Genomic DNA, 24352 nt, shown 5'->3' with positions numbered 1-24352 from the left:
ATCTGCCACCAAACGGTACAGGAACAGACTACAACGGACAGTCAGGACTGCAGAGAAAATCATTAGTGCCAACCTGTCCTCCATTCAGGACTAATACATGTACCACCCACAACACGACCTGTACAGAACACTGTGCGCCTAAACAACCAGAGACAAGCACAGTTACTTTCCATAGGTTTTCATTTAGATCAACGAGAAACTGGAATCAGATTCCTTATCATTCCCTCATAACGGAGAGAAGCAGCAGATCAAACAATGGGTACAGACGATGTGGTTTTGATCATTCTATCACCAGGCTTATGGTAATTCAATCAGCCACACTTAATGCTCATTAATGAAAGCAGCATGCTAATTGCTTCCACAGCAGCACAAGAAAAACTCAAAAGTCAAAAGCTTGTTATTAGCTCTTGATGTGTCTCTGCATGTGCTTGGGCCTGTCTATGTCCTGGGAAGCAGCCTTTCATGTGCATATTCAAGCCACAGAGTAGAATTATTTTAGTATTCAGTTGTCCGTGACCTGGTCAGTGTTCATTACAATCATCTCAGGCGGTAAGTAGTGAGTAGGTCCCACTGTGTACTGACGATGATTATATGATGTGATTTTGCCTCTGTGTCTTTGTAGCCTTCGTTTGTGACTTTAGAAACTTTACGAGGAAAATAATAATTAATGAACTGATACGTGGAAAAGTCAACACAACCTCGCCACCCCTCTCTTCCGACACTTCAGCGGCCTCCCGCAGTGAGAACCGGGCAGGAACAGTAACTTTCACAATGTCTTTGTCACTTTCCATGATGCACTGTGGGTCAGGATCCCCTTTACAACAGCAACCATGAAGATAAAACAGGCATGATGGACATATTCTTTTAATTTACACGTGTTTTCATGCACTGGATATGATTTATAGTGAAATATTGAACAGGTGCTCTGGGGTCCTTCTGGGCTCTGAGCTGTCTCCATCTTTTAAATTCATCTCCAATATTTACCCTTGTTTTACCATGTTTCTGGGCGTGGAGCTTTTCAGGTCAGGCAGAATCAAACATTATTTCCATTGATCCACTTTGTTTGCTTGCTTCAGTGGCTGAAGGACACTGTGTCTGCTTCATATCTGAAAACCCAGAACATCGATATGTGTGGCAAAACAGGCCAAAATACAAACAGACCTTCTAGACCAGAAGGCAAATATCAAAAGGAGAACAGACGGACTGTGTCATTGTTGTCAAGAAGCTCCTGTTTAAATTTAGATTTAATACAGTATATATTTTACATATTAATCCTTGAAGATTGCATTACAATTCAGATCTGGTCAGTATAATGGTGACCGTGTCATACTGTGTTTAACATTTCTCAGATTTTTCTCCTTCATACTCAGGGCTCCAGAGGTTATCTTGTGCTTCCAGCTCTATGTCATTGATATTCAAGGTCTTGGATGTGTTTCAACCTGTTCACCATCCACTGGTGACACATCTCATATTGCAAGATTAAAGTGTACCGGACTGTTGTGGTGAAGAGGGAATAAAAAAAAAATGGAAGCGTGCTTCACAGGAAAAAAAACATTATAAAATAAAAAGATATCTTGAAATGAAAAGAGAAACTGTGGTGATAAAAATAAAAATGATGACGCAGTTGGACTAGAATCCATCTTGCCAAGCTTCATGCTTTGTGTGTTTGTCCGAACCATAGTGCTTTAGACCGACTGACATCCTTTAGAATGAGTTACTGGTCTAACACGAGGTTAGGAAAGATGGTAGCTTCAGTTAAATCACAGCAGGAGAGTATTCCTTCATTGAAAGAGGAGCAAATAACTTTCCTTTTGATCTTCCCCCAACTAATGTTCCCTAATCTGATTGGTTGAACCTGTGATGGATGCTGACAGTCAGATGGTTCAACCAATTGAAAATACCTGCCCTTCTCCAAACGGTTTTCCAAAGACTTCCCAGTTAGGTTAAAAGGCGTTTCAAAATGAGTTCCAGGATCCTGCATTTGACTGAACCTTGTTGTATATTTTACATGTTTCAGGATAATTTAATACTGATCATATTGATCATTCACAACCAGGGACGTGGTAAATATTGGAAATTCATTTGAAAGACGGAGCTCAGAGCCCAGAAGGAGCCTAGAGTCCTTGTTCAATATTTCACTATAAATCATTTCCAGTTCATCAAAATATGCAAAAGACAAAGGTCATGATTTTTTTATTTGAGTTGTCATCAGTAATTGGAAATATTAATCATAATGTTGAGATTTGTGATTTTTCTTTCTTCAGCGGGTTTCTACTTGATTTTACAGAGCCCCTGAAGTCCCAAACGGTAATATTTTTTATATTGTGCACAAGTTATTTATCTTCTAAAAAAGATTGTATGATTGTTTTTGATCTCACAAGTGTCAAGAAGTACAAAGTCTTCAGAGAAAAAGATGTGCAATCTCCTCAATCTTAACTTTTTTTCTCTCTGTTCTTTCAAATTCATGAACTCTATCAGTTGAAATGTTTTGCTTAACGCTACAAGCAATTATTGCAAAAGCTATTATCTATTTTAGTCTTGAACAAAGTCGGGTCACAGCAGGAAGCCAACATGAAAGACATCATAAAACTGCTTAGACATTGCACTGAGCAATGGAAATGCTCCAGCAGCATTCATTACTGTAATATAACTAACCTGTGATTGGCTTCTCTTGGTGACCAATCTGAACAGCATCTCAGTGAAAAGATACACTGTGTGCTCTACTCTGTTTAATGAAAAACAAACAAGAAGTGTGTGTGTGTGCACACAAGATAAAAAAAATAATAAATACAATTTCCTTTTGGGACTTAAGGGGCTCTGTACAATTTCTTCTTGTAAATGAAAAAAAAAAAATCTCCACCATAATCGTCCCTGTCTTTTAATCTTATGATTGCTGTTGTGAGAGAGATCTCACGCATAGTGCAACGTTACCGTTTCTGGGAAATTATTTCCCCTGTACCATACAGACATGTTCAACAATAAGTATCTGAGGTTCAGCTGTGTTTCAGACGGCTGGAGTTCAAAGACCGGTTTCTTCAATCATGAAGAAGTGACCCGGCCACTTTTCACAATCTTTCCATTACCTCAACAACAAAAGACAAAGACGCTTTGTAGATTCAAAATTTATTCTTTCAATAGATAGAGATTATTTAGGATGTACAACAGGGGACAGCTGGATCAATAATGGATGAGTGGTTTGAAGTTCACCCTCATCGGGGATCAGGCCGGTGGATTCATTCACTTCAACCAGATGTATTTGTCTCCGACGTCTGCGTTATAACCAGGAGCATACTTCTTCCCAGGGAGCTACGGCACAAACACAGAATGACAATTCATGTAAAGGACGGAATATTCAAAACAACAGAATCACATACAAAATACATATAAACACAAAGCGCTGAGGTTTGATGGAAAAAGAAAGTTAATTAGGAAGAATGAAGAATTAGGTTGCAGACGAATAATTTTGTATTAAGCTGGTTCTAATTGAAATAAGCGTCTAATAACGAGCTGAGTGCAGCTGGATTTGATGCTTTTAACACTAAATATGAAGAAACTCAGTCAGTTTTGATAGATGATTAATCACTTGAATCATGTGAATGAAAAGATTAATTGCTTTGTACAGCTTGAAATACAGAAAGTGCACAATGGAAGCCGCGGCACTTCAGTCTTGTAAACGTCCTTCCGTGACTTTACTTTGTGAACTCGAATGTGCTGAGGGAGATTACGCCGCCACGTGCCGCACTTCTCATTCTCTCCAGTGAGAGAGCCGGGCTCAGAACTAAATGTCAGGTCGCTGCCTCCTGTAGCATTACGCTGCCTCGTTTTTGCAGCAGGGGGGGGGGGACACAAAAAAAGTCTCCAGTCAATAAACAGAAAAGGTCAGACCCAAACGTTTCGCTGAAAGACTGATGATACCAAAAAGGGCTTGTAGAATATTCCGCGTGGCATTTTGCCTTCTTGTAACTGCGAGTCGCTCAATATTTCAACGGAAGAAAGTTCCATCGCAATGACAGCAGCGCACGGGCGTCACGTGGCAGGAGAAATGCAGTTATTCAATATGAAAGAGAAGAGAACAAAAGCAGGTTTTCTTCAATATCACTGCATAGGTCAGCATAAGATGATGCGACTCATCCTCAGATAATAAACGGAGCAGAAACAAAAAGGGCAACTGATGTTCCCGTAACTTCATTGCACGCAGCTAATTAATGTTTCCAGCAACAACTGTCCCCAGACGATCTGCGGGATTAGCATAATGATCAGTCCGCAGCTTTGACACGCGCCTCTGTATTACGGTGTATGTGGAGTGTGTGCGCGGTGCTCCAAAAGGGAGTGCTGTGTGTGTGTGTGTGTGTGTACAAAGTTCAGATTTGTTCAACTTTGAAAGTTGTTGATCCGGGCAACGCTGTCCTTTGTGAGTTGAGTCTTGGAAACATCAACCAACTACTACTGTAATATTAGCACAGTATTAAAGTTCGGTTCTAAGCAACACTGAACAATGATTATCTTCATCAAGGTCAGGAGGGGTCCGGACAGAAGCCACGCAGTGCATTTGTTTCCTCACGACGCCTCCACGTCCCGCTACCTTACGCTCTGCTGCCATCAACTGTCAATCAGCAGAATTGCATGGAAGCCACAGGAAGGTGTATTCAACCGTATGCATGGGGCGACAGAACACTGATCTGACTGCAATTCACGCCACACAAGCACACCGCCAGTAAGTGCCATCTCTGAGTGCATTAATAGATGATGGCGCCACAGGTACAACTTAACAATGGGGTTCCATATATAAATGTGTACAGACACGAGGTGGAGATGGCGATAGGCAGTGAGATGCAAGCACAGGCACCACGCCAGACCGGCAAGTGAGAGTGAAAATCTTCGTCTCTACGTACTGATTTATAGGCATAGTATTTTTCATCAAACTCGTGGGCCCCGATGGTGATCTCAGGAAGAAACTTTGGTATGTGGGCCAGGTCTGCCACCTTATGCTTGTTTTCCACGCTGTGAAACAGAGAGAAAAAAAAAGTGTCAGAGCTTGACAAACTGAGGCTGATGTGGTGATATGTTGCTGTTCTTCCTTCTGTGTAAATTTGCATTTCAACGTGGAAACCAGTAATCGACGACTCACAGGATCCTCATGTGGTGGTAGGTGACGTCATCCTGCTCCAGCCACGGCCCTTTGTCAAACTTCAAATACTCTATGTCCTCTGCTACCTGTGGACGGCATACAAAGTGCAAAGTAAGCTGTCTGTCTGCAGAAATAGGAAAATAGATTTCGAGGGAGGCGGGGGGGTGAAAATAACATCCAGAACAAATGACACCGCCGTCTTACCTTTTCAACGTTCTGCGCTTGGGCTGCATCGTAAGCGAGCAGCTCTGATGTTTCGCTGAAAGCAAACACACGGGAGGTTTCAGCAAACACTGAAGGCTCGGGGTTTTTAAAATATTAAACTTCACAACAATCATGTATGATTCATAACTAATTTGACAGCGGTCAGAGGTCTGTTACACATTTTGTTTTTCCAATTCCTCACCTGATCTGGGGCAGGAAGGACTTCTTGTAGCAATCCTCAATGCTCTTCAGGTAAGTCAGGGGAACATTCTGAAGATAGGGCTGACGATAATAAGATTTTAATGAATGACTCACATGATTAAAAACAGCCCATCTCATTTGAAACCATCATATCCAACCCTTGATTAAACACAGAGTTAATGAGTGAGTAGAATGTTTGGACAGGATTACAGTATCCTACAGAGACAACAGTGTTGTTCGCTTCGGGTGTGTGTGCGTCTCATTACCGTGCCGCTCTGTTTCAGCTTCTTCTGCACCTCCTCGGCCGGCAGGTCCACATAGATCGCGAGGTGCGGAGGCAGGAACTCGCAGATACTGATGCCTTTGATCTCGTTGTAGTGCTGCACACCTGAAAACGCCGCAGAAGGAAACGTTGCATTCCTTTTGTTTTTTCGGAAAGAAAGACTTTTGAGCCTACCGATATAAAGACTTTATCGGTTATGCTTTATCTGAATACTCACACTCATTCCTGATGTATCCCTCTTTAAACATGGCCTCCAGGAAGACCATATCGCTGAAGGGAGAGCGCTCCAGCACCACGCCTTGGCCTTAAGCACAGAAGATCAGGATGTAAAAGAGAAGAAGAGTTCTCACTTGATGAAATCACATAAAGTCAATTCAAAAGATGCAAATAGGCGCCAAAATTGTGCCAGGCACAACACAAACGATGCAAATGCACCAAGTTTCTGGACTCTGCTCTGATCTGGAGGTGTTTACTGGCGGGAGGAAAGTTTTTTTAGTAACTTCTGGGATGACAAAGTAGATTTATCTTTTCCATTACTTCACAACCTGTCTGCAGCAGAGAGCAACAGAGGTGACGACCTCCACTCCGTAGCTGTCTGCGGGCACCCAGAGCTCTGTGATACTACTTCAGATTTATAGAGATCAGACAAACAACAACAAAAAAAAGAAGTTTGCTTGGAGAAAAGTGAGCAGGAAAGTTGGACTACCTGGTAAGTACAAAAAAAAAATACGTGTCTGTTACTTGATTCCAGCCATCAGTTGTGTTTCACTATAAGCTCAGCAATGCCCCGATGGATCCAAACTCAATTCAGAAAACAAGTATTTTAAAGTTGTTTGCTCGTTGTCTTGTGGACAGACCTGACAAATCAACATCATGATTATGACAACTCTTTATTTGCAACAAAATCAGAGCAAAGTCGGTTTATTTGGGGCTCGTTCGACTGCAGTGAATCAGACAGGACACCTTGTGAGTGAATGAGTGCTACCTGTGGTGAGCAGGTGTTCGATGGCGTCTGCGTAATAGAGCAGCCTCATGGTGTACATCCACAGCTGTAGCCGGTAGCTGTTTCCATCAGCAGCTTTGGGGTCCGTGTAGAACTTCTCCAGGCTGCACATCCCGTTGAAGTCGACGGGAAGTGGCTCCTTCTCCCCGGTCATCTTGTCCAAGTAGAAAGTGTCGGGCTCGGGCATGTAGAGCATCCCTGCACAAACAGAATGATGAGTTATTGTTTTCTGCACAAATACTTTGTGTTCATGGTGTCTAAAATTAGGATTGTCCAAGCAAGCCAATCAACGCAAATTAATGATCAAATCATCGTGTAGTTTTCTCATACTTTTTTGTCTTCTGGCCAAATGGAGAGCAAATATTCAAATTTCATGAGCCACTCAACAAATTACTATTGTTTTATGGCAAATCTTCCATATTTGGCTGGTGCTCATCTTCATCCAACCTTCATCTGCTGGTGGAGACTCTAGCAAAAAGGCGAGACACTCACCCAGCTTGTCAGCCAGCTTCTGGGCCAGCGCTCCTTTCCCAGAGGCCAAGTTTCCATCCACCGTGATGATTTTGCTGTACTCCTTAAGTCGCGGCGTCGTCCTCTCGCCCAGCGCGTAGGCCAACCAGCCATATCGCAGGCTTCTCACAGAGCTCGTGTGAACACCCGCCTGGATGACAAAAACAAAAAACACCACCATGACAGCAGAAAACGCAACGACTCGGATAAAGGCCGTGAAACACAGAGCTCTCCGCGTGAACACTGAGTTGTAGTGACACGACAGAGCTCACTGATGACGTGGAGATGAGTTACAGCAATGTTCTGTCCATATCGTTCATATCAGTGAGATAATAAAAGAGACACTGACACCTGTGCAAACTGTTTCATTGCTGGGATACAAAGCTGACCTTACCTGTAAAATAACAATAACACATCTATAGACGGATGCTGACGTTTGAATAACATACAAAGACATACACTATATTGCCAAAAGTATTCGCTCACCTGCCTTGACTCGCATATGAACTTAAGTGGCATCCCAGTCTTAATCCATAGGGTTTAATATGATGTCAATCCACCCTTTGCAGCTATAACAGCTTCAACTCCTCTGGGAAGGCTGTCCACAAGGTTTAGGAGTGTGTTTATGGGAATTTTTGACCAGCGCACTGTATGGAGTGGTCTAAAGCACGCCGCCACTGGACTCTAGAGCAGTGGAGACGCGTTCTCTGGAGTGACAAATCGTGCTTCTCCATCTGGCAATCTGATGGACGAGCCTGGGTTTGGCGGTTGCCAGGAGAACGGTACCTGTCTGACTGCATTGTGCCAAGTTTTAAGTTTGGTGGAGGGGTGATTATGGTGTGGGGTTGTTTTTCCAGGAGCTGGGCTTGGCCCCTTTAGTTCCAGTGAAAGGAACTCTGAGTGCTTCAGCATACCAAGAGATTTTGGTCCCAACTTTGTGGACAACAGTTTCAGGAGATGACCCCCTTCCTCTTCCAACATGACTGTGCACCAGTGCACAAAGATGAACCTGACTGGCCTGCACAGAGTCCTGACCTCAACCTAATACACATTTGGGGTGAATTAGAGCAGAGACTGAGAGCCTGGCCTTTTCGTCCAACATCAGTGTGTGACCTCAAAAATGCACTTCTGGAAGAACCTTGTTCCCAGAAGAGTTAAAGCTGTCAGAGCTGCAAAGGGTGGACCTGCGTCATATTAAACCCTATGGATTAAGACTGGGATGTCACTTAAGTCCGTATGGTGAGTGAATACTTTTGGCAATATAGTGTGAATGTGAACGAGTCCCAGAGTGACGTAACATTACGCAGTGCTGAGGTAACAGACGTGGCTAACAAACAAGTTTAAAGTCTGCATTGGGCTTCTGGTCTTAACCTAGAACACAGTAACCATACGTTAAAATGAACCTGAGATGAATCTAAATTTAAATATATAAGCGTTTGTAGCCAAATTAAACATTTGCATAGGATTTAAATATGTGCAGAGTGTTATGGAATTTTCTATCCTTAGGTTACACAAGGTCACGTGTGGGCCTTGAGGCCCTCAGCAGTATTAATCGTTTGTCTTAGACTAGGTGCCACCATATCTCAACACTGTGGTGTCCAGGGTCGAAGAGACCTGTTGCTGCCTTCCTAGACATAATAATTAGCTGGCGTTGACGTTCCAATCTGCATAAAGAGACATCTGTATCTCTAGACTAGAATATGCTGACAATAACACCTGCATGAATAAAAACATTCTCTTTGTCTAATACTGGGCGTGTAGTATTTGTGGTGTTATCTTGGGGTTTAAAGTCGATCCACCAGGATGAGTTGGGGCAGAATGTGAGACCGACTCAGGCACTTCTGATGAACTATGAGAGTGTCTCTAATTCTCCTTGGCCAAGCGTCAATAAATATTACAGCATAAGACATCAGAGGCTCCTGACCTCACCATTGACCTTTGACTTCAGCAATTTCTCCACAACACAGAGGAGTTAAAATGTGCAGAGGGGACTAAACATTTGAATAGAAAATAAATCTATAACTGTGTTAGGAGGTTAACCCGTGCTAAACATCTAAACAAACCCCATATAAAAAGCAGAAAGTGAGCGTAGAGATAAAAAGAAAGAACTACAAACGGGGATAAAGGACTGTGTGCAACTAAATGAGCTGCAGACAGATGAATGCATATTCACAAGGTGCTGTACGTCACACCTGCATCGCTACAAACCTGCTGCTGCTGTAACTGTTAGTTTAATGTGCTGACAGCTTGTTTCATGTTGTGTTGACCCTCACAAACAAACAAACAAACAAACAAACAAACAAACAAACAAACAAACAAACAAACACACAAACACACAGCACCGAGTCTGACTGTGATGCTAGCCGCTAGCTCGGTTAGCTTGCCCTTGTAAGCTCGAGAGGTTTTAACAGAGAAGAGTCCGCGCGCGTCTGTCCTCGCTCGCTTACCTTCCGTGCAGCAGTCAGTGATTTCAGGGCTCCTGCTCCCGCGGGGATGAGCGGTCGGATCGCCCTCAGAGCCATGATGAAGATGAGGATGAAGAGTTTATCCTCCACACCTGACCCGAAGATCACCGCAGCCCGGCGCCTCAATCACACGTCACAAGCAGCGAGGACCTCTGCTGAGGGTTGTCTCGTGCGTTTTACGTGTAGGTATGGCTACTCGGTGCCTGAATGTATTTTTCGTTTTTACTCATCAGAAGAATCAGAATCACTTTAATTCACCAGGTGGGAGGAATCTGACTCCGGTTACACTTCTACTGCTCTCTCAGTACAAATTAGTTATATATATTATTTATATATGTTTATATGTATATATAAATATCTGTATGTATAGACAAGGATTTTAAAAAATGTAAAAAAAGAATGGGAATATTAACTAAACGTCTAAATGACAAAACATAACCACAATGCATAGCGGGTGAGACTGCATTAATACAATGCATTAAATGTAAAAATGAATAAATTATACTGCATTAATACAATGCATTAAATGTAAAAATGAATAAATTATATATTACGAAACAATAACAACATTTTAATTAAAACCCCATTTTGCAGCATTGATGACATTCATTGATTTGGCCTGTAAAATTTCCCTCAACTCAAGGCGGCGTGTTAAGGTTTCTTGATTTAGCTGAGTCCTAAACTCAGATATTCATTTTTTTTAACAAAGGCAAATCATCACATTCGATAACGTGGACCCACTTAATGACATATTTTGCTTGGAAAACATGATAATCAAAAAAAAGTTATTGACAGTTAATTGCCTTTATGTCTACAGATTTACTGGCTACTGAAGGTGTATAATCAAAATAAATAATACATTGCAAATTTTCTCCCGTAAGAATGACAATATAAACATTATTCTTGTAATTAGCATTGATTCTGATAGCAGACTGCAACCTTCAGTGACGTATTCATGTATCCTTATGATAGCTCACTGGGACTTCTACAGCAGCCTATGTCCATGCCTGGTGTGTGTGTGTGTGTGTCTGTTTTGTTTTTTCCAGTAGGTGGCAGTAGTGATTTGTTTAAACACCAATGCTTCGCCACTGTAAATCCCTAAACTGTCTACTCCTAAAACATGTTCATCTTGTTGTGAATGTCAGCAGTGAAAGGCTTTCTAGGTTTTCATCTCCAAGGTTACCAGCCAGGAACAGCTAATTGGTTGGAGGCTTGGCTTTGGCTCATGAGACAGACTAACAATATAGCTGGGTCTAATTTCCCACAAGAAATGTCTGTTTCTACATCAAAGGAAGATGTCCAGTAGTTATTTCACAAACGTTTCTGATTCAGAATGAAAACATGTTGTTAATGTCAGAAATCTTTATGATGCGGATGTGCATTTACATAATTGTGTTACATAATGCTTGACATCTCATCACGTCTTTGTAGTACAGTAATGACTCACCAGTGGTACAGGTGTAGTTTATGAGGTGTGGCAGAGATGCTGCTGATTAGACCGTCTACCCAAACAAATCATCATTAATCATTCACTCTCTTTTTATTATCAATGGGCTGACAGTGATAGTAATGACTTAACACATGTCTAATAGGCCTCTGTTTAGTTAGGCTCATATTCTTCTGCATTTGCACTTTCGCCTACAGCTACAAGTTGATTGTGTTCACACCTAAGACTTTATATAACATCTAAAGCTTGTTATTGTGTCATACAAGTGTGACTCACTGGCTGTTTCCTTTGTAGGCTAGGAAACCACCAACATAAACATGACTGACAGTCAACTACACCGCTTCATGTTTCATTGACTGTTCAGTATGAGCACGTAGTGTTTCAGCTTTACATAGTCAAGTCTGCTCGCACGCACACACACACACACACACACACACACACACACACACACACACACACACACACACACACACACACACACGCTGGCAACTCTAAATTCAATTCAGTTAGCCTGGGTGCCACCCACAACACTAACAATAGCTATATTGCTTTGTGTTTCTCAGCTTTTCTTCTACGCTCTCTTCCTCCCTAGATTTTGTCCAACACACACACCTTGGATGTTGCATCATCTTTTAGTTGCCAGCTTTTTGAACACAAGACAAAACACGTTTTAGCAAACACTTTCCACAATGCAGACTAGTTATACCGATACTAGAACTAAAAGTTTAAAGCAACTGGGGGCTATGATGTTTATTACACCCCACACCAGGAAAGAGTTGGTTAGAACCAAGGAACAGCCTTCAAGTACGTGAAAAGAAGCCAATGTGATGGTGCCAAAAACTGTAATTCCTCGAATAGGCGCTTGAGGCTGGCTATAGAACATTTCAATCTCCATAAACGCCTGTAATAAAATACCCAACTTCACCTCAGAAATAAACATGTTTACAGCCTGGTACAAAAAAAAAAAATGTTTTAGTCGCTATAGCTAATTTCCGCGTTCTTGACAAGTGTAATGATCATTTTTTAAACTCACCCCTTCAGTTTTAATAAAGGCTTAAAAAGGTGCGCATAATTAACAGTTTGATTGACAGGTAGGTGGAGTAGTTACAAATGGCTTGTTTGAGCACCCGGCCAACGTCTTTGTCGATTTTTAGATCAGCTGGGAGGTGAAAGAAGCAGGACAGCCAACGAGGTGGCGACCAGAACCGCATATTTCCAACTTCATAATGGTGCTTCAAAAACTTATGGGTGACGTCACGCATGCTTTGTCCATTTGTTATCATGTCATTGTTTAGAACACACAACAAATTGTTTATTAATCTATTTTAGAGCATTAACATTAGTGGAGCTAAGCTGTTTTTGAAGGATAGAGAAAAGGTCTTGGAGCAACTTTGTCTTAAAATGCACTTCAAACAGAATTTCTTTGTAAAAAGTTCCCTGGCAATATGTTTGATTAGCTTTTCCCACAATATCCACTTGTGGCTAATAAAGCATAATCAACTTTAAGGGTTTAGCTTAAGGAAACTCAAAGCACTTGGTTACGGTCTTAGGAAAGTTTGTGGTCTTATTTGGACACGAGACAAGATGTGTTTACTTTTTCAGAATATAACCAAAAGTGCATATTCCCCTAACCTTAACCAAAGACTGCACATCTGTGTGGTACGAACTCAGCAGTTTGTGGACTGGAAAAACTTTGCCATTGAACATTATCCATGCAGAAATGCATCTTCTCCACAACATAATTAGGTCGATTTCATATTTTGTCCATGTTCGCTGACTTCCTTCCTCACCTCTGGCATATCCAACCTATTGGAAACTACATGAACTAGAGGCATGCAAGGAAATTGCGTTATTGACCAACTAATTTCATATTTTTGTCAGCAAAGTTTTCTATTTTTTCAGTTCCGTCAGATTGTAGTTACAGTTGCAATGGGGAAAAGGGGGAAATGCTGTGAAGGAAATGTGTCTTTGCAGCCAACTCTTTGAGATGAATTCATTAAACGTACACATGCATACACTCAGAAGTAGTACAGTACCAACACTTTCCCGTATATGCATCCTGACACACACACCCACAGGAACAAGACCAATTAGTCAACAGTAAAACAATACACCACATTCAGGTCTCACGGCTGAAGCCCTGTGAGGCCAGCTGAGGGGTTTGGCAAATCCATCTCTGCCAAATTTTCGTCTGACTCTCAGGTTTTATTTCATTCCTCTGCAGTTTGGACTGGATTTACAGTACCAACAGGGAGGAGGTTCACCTGCATTGATTATAATAGAAAAATAATAGCACCCTGTATTTTTTTACTCTACACCTGTGTACGTAGAAACCTACTGTGTCAGTAACGTGCTTCATCTTGACTTTAAGAGACTATAACATAACATACAGTAAATATTTGACTTACAACACTACCTGCTTCATGTTTCTTAGTGAGAAAACCTATTGTTACATTGTGTATTTTCTTATAAGGCATCTCACAATTGAAAAACATTGATGAAGTGACATAAAAATGTCAGCCTGCTGACCAAAGTCATTAGATTTAAAGTGCGGCTTTGATTGTTGCTGTTTTTCCACGTTGCAGCCCACATGTTGGAAAACAATATAACACAATAAGTTCTTTGAAATGCATATTATTGAATACTTGTGGAGTATTAAAATCTGAAATTGGCAGCAGGGTTTCAAAATTACTGCTTGATTGACATCCACTGGCTCACGCCTAGGATCATTTCCCGCTGTAGTCATTTCTTGTATACTAACTGCCAAAACAGTGCGCTGTCAGTGTTAGAACATGCAAAGTTACATAAAGTGAAGAACAGGGGAACAACCTCAGGCAGCTCAATATGAAATCATTTTGAGTTTATTTCACAACATTTTGCAACAGTCTTTGGGATCTAAGTTATGTTGACTAGAGTTGAAACCATCAGCTGATTCATCTATTTATGCACTAATAATTTTTACTTCAACCTTGTAACAAAATAATTGCCAATAATTTTTTGTTAAAGAATTCAGAAATGTCAAAAACTCTCTAGTTCTAGCTCCCTAGTTTCATGCGTTTGCTGTTTCTCATTGTCTTTACAGCAAGCTGAATACTTTTAAAAGTGCACTTTGTGGTTATAATTGTGGGTATTTATCACTATTTTCTTGGCATGTTATAGATGATAAGTAGTAGAAAAATCAATAGTGACTCTTTTAAAATTAATAAAAACTTTGCAAAAACGTCTTTGCACATATTGCATGTCATGAAGTCTTCGGTTCGATTTTATTACATTTGTATGATGCCAAATCATAACAGAAGTTATCTCATGACATTCTCACGTAGAGTTGGCCTACATCTTACTCTTTATAATATTATTTACAGAGACCCAACAATTCCCAACAATTCCCAACATGATCAAGCATGTGGCGAGGAAAACTTCCTGAAGCTGAGATTTTCTGGGCTAAAGAGAGCACTGTGAACCTCTGTATTATCCACGTTGGTGGCAATTTAAAAAGCTTCAGCTGGTGACTGGGTGTCTGTCAGAGGAAGCACGTGGTTGTCTCTGAAAAACATTTAGAGTTGGCCAATACATTTCACTTTTTTTTTTATCATCATAATGAAACATTTATATCAGTGTTCACCGCCAATGCAAAATATTTACCATGAAGATATGTGTAACAGTGAATGTCTTTCATTTGTTGTCCATACAAGATCCATTTCTGGGTAATAAAGCACAGTCATTCCTATCCAAGGCAGTGCTTAAACACTTAAAATGAAGTGGATGATTCATCTCACGGAAAGCCATTTAAAAAGTTATTGCTTGTGCTTCAGCATCATTTCTCAGCACTGAATCAGGATTGTGACCTTTGGGCTTTTATAACATTTCTTCTTTCAGACGAGTGGAAAGAAAATTACCCAAATAAACATTTGGCTGTATTTTTCTTCACTTTTCCTTAGATAATGCCTCATTTGCTTAAACATTATATATATGAAAACTTGTAATATAAAACAAAATGGCTTAATGTGAGTCAACATATGGGTGAGTTTCATGGTGATATCTGCAGTTACAGGGTTTTTTTTTTTTTTACCCCATTCACATGTCATGTCTTAGGTCTTAGCTGTTTTCTCATACTCAAATCTCTACTTTAGTAGCATCCATACATCAAACTTTCTAGTTTTCTTCTTGTCTATATTCTGAAGGTTTTTTTTAAATCACAAAAAATAGATAGGACAATACAGTACTTCAAAAAGTACAATTCTGCTCTCCTTCTCTCCCTCCCTCCCTCTGGCTGCTCCCCAAAGACACAGTAGGAACTTCCATACCTAACTAATAACATCACACTTCAACAATCCGACCACACAAGTGCAAATTAAGTGAAATCATGACACTCGGGGTGCTTTAGGCTTCACAGCCTGATGTTCATGTGAATGGCGTTGTGGTTGAGGGTATAATGGATCTCAGTTACGTCTCAGTGTTAAAAAAACTGCCCTCCTGTCCTTCACACGCAATTCTTCCCTTACCAGAGGGCAGAAAGTTTCAGGTTTCAAATGCAGCATCAAATCTTATATCCATACTCTTTGAAAGACGAAAAGTAACAGCTCTCATGTATGTTATAGTAAATACAGTGCCATGCTCAAAATTAAGTCAAACTTACGAGACAGTCTGTCATAACTTTCAATTTAGACCTGTATCTTTAAACTATGATTGAGGAGTTCATAGTTATGACTTATTCCATGTGTATTTGAACGTATTTAATTGAAAATAATCTTAATCTAATAGATTATCTTTAACATTGGAGCACCCCAGGGCTGCGTTTTGAGTCAGCTGCACTTCCCATACACAAACAACTGTGTAGCTACTTTTGACTTCAAAACCATTGTTAAGTTTTCTGACGACACAGGTGGCGTCAGGGGGCCTGATCACTGATAACAATGAAAAGACACATCTAAAGGAAGAACCTGACCCTCTTGGTGAACATTGGTGAATTTTTACTTGCTGTTCATTTCCATTCTATGCAAGCAATGGGGGCCAATCAAACCTTTGCATCTGGTGGCAAAGATGATTCTCATCTCTGTTATGTGCTGAACTTGGTTGACTTCACCAGGCAAAGTTCACCAAAGTTGAATTCGCAAATACACAAATAAATGATGCAAGATGATGATGTATGCGACCATGCTACAGTATAAGGAATCCGGAAGGAGATGATAATGGATTTTGGGAAGAAGCAGGGGAGAAACTACATCCAACTTAATCAATAGACCTATCTTGGAAAGTTTAATTCAGCTAAAGGTAGAACAGGTGCCTGAAAGACATCGGTACCAGATTCTCCAAAAATAAGGCTAGAAGAATCTTTAAGGATCTCAACCACCAGCAATAACCAGCTTTTTCTTCCTGATATGATCAGGAAGAAGGTTCCAGATACAGCAGCCCAGCACTGAGAGGTATAGGAAGAGTGTCTGCCCTCAAATGACTAGGATCTTAAATGAGGGCAATGCCTAGGACTGCAACCTTGCTTAGCTTCCGTAGATCTTGCTGGCAAGGGAAAGAATTTATCACAGAAGATTTCTAACACATACCTAAAAGTGTCCAAGGCTCACTCCCTCAGCTTGAAATCCTCTTCAAATCTCTGAACAGACTGAACTGTTCAAATGATGAAATCAAAACAGTAAAAACTGTGTTGTAAGTAACTTTGAGAGAATTTGCAGTGGGTGGAGAACAATAAAAGGCAGTGACTGTCCTAAATGAAAACCACTGCTGGGCTGAATAAAACATTGCTCTAAAGTTAGTGTGAAATAAAGACATCGGGCCTGGTGTTGATGGCCGCGCACCGGTGGCTGTCACACAGGAATGCACCAGGGCCAAATAAACAAGCACACAGAGTTAGGTTAAACGCATGGGAACAGTTGCACAGGGCTCACCAGCGACCACACGCCAGATTCTGTGGTCCGGCAGCTGCCATATTCACATGTCCCGTTTCCCTCAGTGCTTGGCTGCTTTGTTCTCGTGTTCAGTGAGGGGGTCTGTGTCAGTGCACACAGCCAGGTTAGCTTTAACTAGCCCTCAGGGGATGGAGATGGCAATACCAGACGTCTACATTCATCCAACAAACAAAGCTGTCTACTTCTTAAATATTTTTAACTGGACTCATTAGAAGTCTGGGTGACATACAATACTCTGCAATGTTTTACCAAAAATTTCTTCTCTAGTGTATATTCCTCTAAAAACTATTTCCCATCTCATTACTTGCACAGACCACAAATTATGAGCCATGTTTTGCTATTTGCTACCACTGTTACTATGGAAACGTGGTTCTCAGTACTGAGTTAGCCTGCAGGCAGGGTGGCAAAATTTTAAATCTTTTTTAAAAAAAGTCAGGTTTTTTTTAATTTTATGTAAACTGGCATAAGACGTATCCAGTGGTTTTCACACTGGGGTGGGCCACTCTGGGCAGAGTGGGGAGAGGAAGCTTAGAGCCACTGCAAGGAGAGTGTGAATCTAGGTGAATGGTTTTTATTGGGAAAATAGACAAACAAGCGTTTGCTGTTGCTATAAGCCTTTATTCAATAAAATTTAACTTTTTTGTTTGTTTTTATGAGTTACTTTCCCGATCACTGTTAATGAGGGAGTGAACATTTGTTCGTCTTCTGAAGGTTGGCAATTCAGAAAAAAATTAAGGGACCACTGAAGGCAAAATGAAGACTGACTCAACACTACAAATTAGTTTGAAATCTCTCTGTGAAGCCGGCCCTAGGAGCTGAGGTAATCTCACTATTATACTAACAGGAAGTGACTCTTTTTCCACCACCTTAACCTGAGCATGTTTTCTGATCAGGAGCTGATTGTTTGTAGAGTTTCCAGTTGTGTGCATATGGGGCAAAAATATTCTTTAATAATAGTATATTTTATATTGTATGCTAATATATTCTTCACTTAATGCAAATTTAAAATTGTATTGTATTAAAATCTTTTTCTGCTGTTTTGTATTTCATAAACCTTGAAGTAAACTTCACGTTAGTGTGGAAACTGTGTTCTGACAGTGGAAGGCACACTCAAGCTCTGTATGATTTTCAGCTTTAACATAACAAATCAATCATCAGCATTTTGATTGAATTAAAATTTATTGAAGTTTTTTTCTTTTTTTTTCTTACAACTTGGGTTCTCTTTTGATAGATTCTGTTATGACCGTGCTGGACTCACAAGTTTCATTGTAGAGATGTAGTTTGTGAGACAAAGTTTTACAAAATCAGAAAAGTTTAAAGTTCACATAACCAGCCCACCAAGAAATAAATAAACAAAAACATGTCCTTCAAGTTATTTACTAGAGACTGCTCTAATCATTTCTTGTTTCTCTTTTTTTTTTAAATGTTTTGCATTTCGAAGTTTGTTGCTACGTGTTTGTGTTTTTTTCTGTTTATTCAAATGCAAATTTGGATAATGACAGTGCGTGTTTTGACAATAGTGACATAAAACTGTGTCAGTAAAAACACTAAACAGTCTCTTGCTAAAGACAGCAAAACAAAAAAAAGGAAAGAAAAGTTTATCGAATTGTGCATTTCGAAAGTGAAAAAATTTTGTTGTGACACAAAATACATATTTAGGATTTTCTACAATGTCAGCCTGTCACGATTAAAATGTGCTTTCATTGATACCAATAAAGGAACAAACTGCTGTTGGGAAAGTTGAACATGACAGACAGCTGTTATGAGGAAGTATAGTGCGCCCAAGATAAACAGTGCTGTTTACAGAGAAACGATGGAGAAAGGTTAGGGTGTGAAAGGTTTCCATGGGAACTGTCAGCAACATGTCTCGAGCTGTCACTGATGTGTGATGAGGTGATAAATTTTGCTTTTGTTAAATGTTAAGTCAAGACATGAAACATTTTGACAGGGAGACGTTCAGCCTATACTCACTGAGATAAATAGGGTGGACAAAATAATAGAAACACCTGTGCAGATGAATCAACACCTCCCTGCAACAGTTTCAACAAACCAAACATTGTAACCTCCTCAGAGGTATTATTACAGGTCTGTTGTATCAGACTGCATTAGTTTTGGCAAGGTGCACCTGATAAACTGGCACCAGAGTGTCTGTTTTTTGCAGCTGTGAGCTCCATTCAGCTCCATCATATATATATATATATATATATATATATAGTAGATATATATAGATATATATATATATATATATATAATATATATATATATATAATATATATATATATATATATATATAGGTGCAATACAGAGTGGGTTTAGACCGTACACTTTATAACATTATTTACACAGACTCAACCATTCCCACTATGACCAAGCACTTGGTGACGGTGGCAAGGAACAACTTCTTTCTATAAACAGTTAACATGGGGTTTATAGCAGACTATAATGTACCTGTGCGCAAAGAAGTGTTTATTAATGTATTTGTTGCTCCTCTTTGGACACCCATAAGGTTGCTTTATAAACAGGTAATGAATGACAATATTGGTCAATAAAAAAAATATAGAATATAGAAGAAGTGTGTAATATAAACCATTTATTTTCATTTTTAATGCTGCTTAGAAATCTTAAATATGGGGACTTAAAGCACGTTACAGAGGAGTCCATTATTCAGCACAAATATCAATGAAAAGGTTATTTAGGGCTGTTTTGCATGAGTTGGGTTAGGCTTCTTAGTTCCAAGAAATTTCCAATGTTGTGGCAGCATTTCGGGAAAGGCCCTTTCCTGTTTCAACATGACAATGCCCCTATGTGCACAAAGAAATGGGCTGCAGTCGAATAGTAAAAAATATTACATCCTACATCCTAACCCTGAGCACTTCAGTGGAGGCCTAGAAGATGCACAGAAGAATATAAGGACTACGAAAAAGAAGCCAAGGCAATCCAGCTGGACTCTAGACTGGATTTTATTTATAACATTAATTTATAACATTCATTTATAACGGAAGCTCAGTGCTGAACAATTCAAGCTTGGTTTCCAATCCAAAATAGAACTTTACTGATACAAAGAGAACATTTTTACAATAGTTTTGAAAGAAAATAAATCTTTGTTTTTGGATTTGGAGCTCAGCCTGTCATGATTTCAATAACTTTCAGATCGTGATGAAGCATAAAATAGGTGCTCTGCTGTACATTTACATGGGTCTGCTGTGTTGAAACTACAACAGTGCATTGCTATAAAATTTTGCTGCTGCAAGGAATTATCAGACAGATTTATTTCCTTTCCTTTGATAGTAGGATAGGGTGGTCCAACACTTCCTAAATAGACTATTGGAATACGACCCATGTTTGGTGTCGACGAGATTCAAGCTGACTGGATGATGCTCTCATAGCTGAACGAGAACAAATTCCTGGTGCACAATCTGGTGGAGGGCCTTTTCTAGAAGAGTGGAGGCTTAAAATGAGATGCCAAAATCACATATAGGTATAATGTTTGGTAACATAATTTTGGCTATATAATACAGTATGTAATATGAAATAACATAGTTTGCACGTTCAAATCCCCACTAATGTAGATTTCTGACTTACCCCATGGTAGGACAAAAGTTAGTGGCTGCATCTGCCTTATATAAAACCTTATGTATGTTTGAGCATTAGTTTATTCTCTACAGAAAATAGTACACGAGATTAAAGATTAAAGCATACCATAGGCTTAAATGCATGATTGTAACAGCATGCAGACATGTAATAGAAAAATGTCACTAAAGCCAGGATGTATGACTTACATAAACAATACAATATGTGTACATCATATATTATGGAAGTTATCAGGGAAATGTTTGAATTATATTTCCTGATGTGGTGAGAAAACTCCAGCCAAAGAACATGTTTTTCTTCATTGTGTTGTGAAAAATCACAACACAATGAATGTGCACATAACAAAAGCAGACGGCAATCTCATGTACTTGACAGTGGCAAAAGAGTCCAGTCCACCTTAAAACGCAGCTCTGACAGACTGTACATACACATTTCCTGAAAACGCCCCGTGCAAGAAAACTCAAGTGACTGAATAATAATAATAATAATAAGGCTGCGCTGTTTATGCAGAGAGGTGGGGGGTTGGACATAGGCTGAATTTGCGCCAGACTCTTCGAAGTTTCCCTTTACCTCCACCCTTCACTAAACTTTAACAGCAGTATTCAGTTTAAGTGCCTCAGTCTCACTCTCACCGCTCCGCCGACCAAGGTCAGTGACAGTGACCGCCCACGGGAGTTGTCAACGCGGCACCAAACCTGCGCGAACACCGGCAGCTTTTTTTTGTTTTGTTTTGTTTTGTTTAACATGGGAGTTTGACTCACTGGTTATAGCTGAACAAACCACGGACCGCCGACTGTCGTCGTATGGAGGAAAGACGGGAGTGAATGAGCCAAACAAACATTATACGAACGTCTACATTTGTGAGCATTAAGCGAAGTGACACCATGTTGGGAAACCCAGGGTCTTATGCACACAAGAAGAGGAAGAAGCCTGTTCTCAAACAGTAAGACTTGTCAGAAACTGACAGCTTTTCTCTTTACTCTCTCTGTTTGCACTTTTTTTTGTTGTCTTTCTTTCTACCCCGTGCTAAACTGTGTAATATTTAGGAGTTGCATTTTGAGCTTCGAGATAAAAGTTAAGCACGTCTCAAGTTGGCTGCGGACTAACTTTTCAGTTCGTGTAAAGTGCAGCAACTTCTAGAAAGATGGGCGATAAAAAAAAAACGCTTTATATCGTCTTCACGGTGTGGCCAGAAGGACTAGGACTAGAACCCGGTAGTGTGTCGTCTTGGTTTTGTTTTCCTCTTCTCGTGGACTACCTTAAGAATGTGTCTAGCTCGGATCTGGCATGGATATCTTGCCCTCGCGCATTAATCACAATCAAGTTGGAGAGTCGGCTGCTGCTCTCACGCGATGCTCCGAGGAGGGGGGAGGCGAGGGCTCGCGGGCTCCGAGTATGTTATTGTAATGTGATCCACGGTATTGGGATCACTGCTGTGTGTGTGTGTGTGTGTTGTGTGTGTGTGTGTGTGTGTGTGTGCTGTAGTGAAAGTTCCTCTCTTTTCCAGCTCTTTTTTTTTTTAATAAATGAATTTCTATATATATATAATGATATATATATATATATATATGTTGGAGCTTGTCCAGGGTTAGTATGACTACAGCACTACAGTATTTTGTGGGACGTGTATGGTTGCAACAAACTTGAATGGATTCATGGTTTAGTGTATGAAATCAAATTCTGGTTCGACACCACCTTGGATGAACCCGCTTGAATGCTACCTAACCAAACCCAGTCAGCTTTTGAACACAGTGCAGCATTTAGTTGCTGAAAAGCCAGATGTTTTTTTTTTTTTTTTTTTGTGAGACCAAAATAGAGCAAGTGTGTGCTGTTAGACATTTCATACTTAATGTATGACACTTGAGCAATAGTTTACACCTGACGCTTCTTCCAAATACAAACAAAGGTCTTTGCCTCTCCGTTGCTATCCAAAACACAGGACCAGGTCCTGCAATCAGTCCCTGAACTCACTTTAATTGATTGACATCTTTTTTTGTTGTTGATACAATCCAAGTTAATGTTTGTTTACAGCAGTTATGACACCGTGAAAACACAAACAAACACTGACGGTGCCATTGCACGCTGCCTTTGAATCACGTAGGTGAGCGCGGATGCATCACGAGTCGACGGGGTGTAGTATAGATCTGTGTGTTTGTGGTGATCTGGCAAATAGGCCGTTCCCAGTGTAAATCCCAAAATAAAAAGGTGGTGTGTGTGTGTGTGTGTGTGTGTGTGGGACTGCAGTGAGGATTGAGGTTTCCTGGACGGCCCAGGCTCAGCTGCACAAAGGCACCATTGAGCCTGACTGTAAAAAGCTGTGGTCACTACACAGGGGCATTCCATGGCAGATACGACCATCCAAATTCTCTGTTTTATAACGCGGGCGCCCGCTCCGCGTGTTGCCACTTTCCTTTGCCCATGCATCCTGCTGTATTATTACAAATACGCATTTGATGTACAACTCCTGCGTACCATTTTTCCACTCCACCAGCTACGACAGTTTTCACTCAGTTTGCAAGCGGCATTGTCTCGATGGTCCTGTAGTCAAAGGTGGGGTCATGCTGGAGAAAGATAGTTGACTGTTGAGTCTCATCCACAGCACTGACACCACCTATTGTGTTGTATGTTTGTATCCTGTTTATCCTGGGACTCAACAACTGACAGCTAAACACGGAGACCTGACAGTTTATTGACGTGGATGAACAACGATACAGACACATCATTTGTTTGGAGGCTGCTTTGTCCTCGCTTCACCCTGTACAGTATTGTTTTCAACAGTAGCAGCATCTGTACAGGTTGTGGCAAAAGTATGGCTTAATTATAGAGTATGGGGGCTCATTAAAGCCCCCCACGCCTTTCCCCACCCAGAGAGAGTGCAGTGGTAATGTGTGCACTTAAGTGCATTAGTATAAGTTATAGGCTTTATGGTGCGACTCTGCACTTGTTGTGGCGAGCGAAGGTGTCCTTCATGAGGCGAATAATGTGCTTCAACAATGCAATTTTTTTCTTGCACCGTAATCTAGAGTGCTATTGAGAAACACTGACAGGCAGACATGCTGATAAGCGCTTTGGCAGAGCACTGAAACACTCCCAACGAACAACAAAGTTGCTCTTTGTCCTTTGCCCTTTGTTTCACTCTCAAAGAGGAGTCCTCACACACACCGGACACTTTTAAAACGTTTTAAAAGCCCCCCAAAAAAACATCTCCACTTATAATGTGGATACTGTGTTTGTGAGCTTCATGTAGACAGCCAGTAGAACGATGAATGCTGGTGTTTGTTGTGTCGTGTCTGTTATCTCATTAACATTTTATAGATGTTTCAGTCTAATTGTCGTCTACCTGCATGACGGAGCAGCGTAAAAACAGCTGTAGCTCAGGTGGAGCTGGTAGGCACACAGACACACAAAAGTGTGGTTGGAGGTTTGAGCCGCAGCCATCCTTGTCACCGCATTGAAGTGCCCTTAAAGGACGACAGCGAACCCTAAAGTGCTCCTGATGTGTTCGAGTGCAGGGGGGGAAAAAGTCACTTTGTACAGAAGCATCTGCCAAACGAATGTAAACAATGACTAAGGCTGGATACTCGTGTTTTTAACTCCTC

The 24352-nt window shown here is 40.6% G+C and overlaps 2 protein-coding genes across 2 annotated transcripts in view; one reads left to right on the top strand and one right to left on the bottom strand.

The window, feature by feature from the left end:
- Positions 1-3107: 3107 nt before the first annotated feature.
- On the bottom strand, positions 3108-9948 carry ndufa10 (NADH:ubiquinone oxidoreductase subunit A10). Its single transcript, XM_010738333.3, has 10 exons — positions 9777-9948; positions 7312-7480; positions 6802-7017; positions 6034-6120; positions 5800-5921; positions 5535-5614; positions 5333-5387; positions 5129-5214; positions 4893-5001; positions 3108-3306 (listed from the first exon to the last, which is right to left on the bottom strand). The coding sequence occupies exons 1-10, from the start codon at positions 9849-9851 to the stop codon at positions 3238-3240; spliced, it is 1068 nt and encodes a 355-aa protein (XP_010736635.2). The 5' UTR covers positions 9852-9948; the 3' UTR covers positions 3108-3237.
- Positions 9949-21184: 11236 nt separating this feature from the next.
- Positions 21185-24352, top strand: part of LOC104924857 (aryl hydrocarbon receptor) — a 32797-nt gene continuing 29629 nt past the window's right edge. The window contains exon 1 of the mRNA XM_019277071.2: positions 21185-21696. Coding sequence (XP_019132616.2) covers positions 21578-21696 — 119 coding nt within the window. The 5' untranslated portion in view covers positions 21185-21577. The remainder of the gene's footprint in view (positions 21697-24352) is intronic.

The sequence above is a fragment of the Larimichthys crocea genome, chromosome XVIII (genome assembly GCF_000972845.2).
Source record: "Larimichthys crocea isolate SSNF chromosome XVIII, L_crocea_2.0, whole genome shotgun sequence".
Lineage (NCBI taxonomy): Eukaryota > Metazoa > Chordata > Actinopteri > Sciaenidae > Larimichthys > Larimichthys crocea.
The sequence above is the reverse complement of the archived record's forward strand: the minus strand, read 5'-3'. Positions and strand labels throughout refer to the sequence as shown.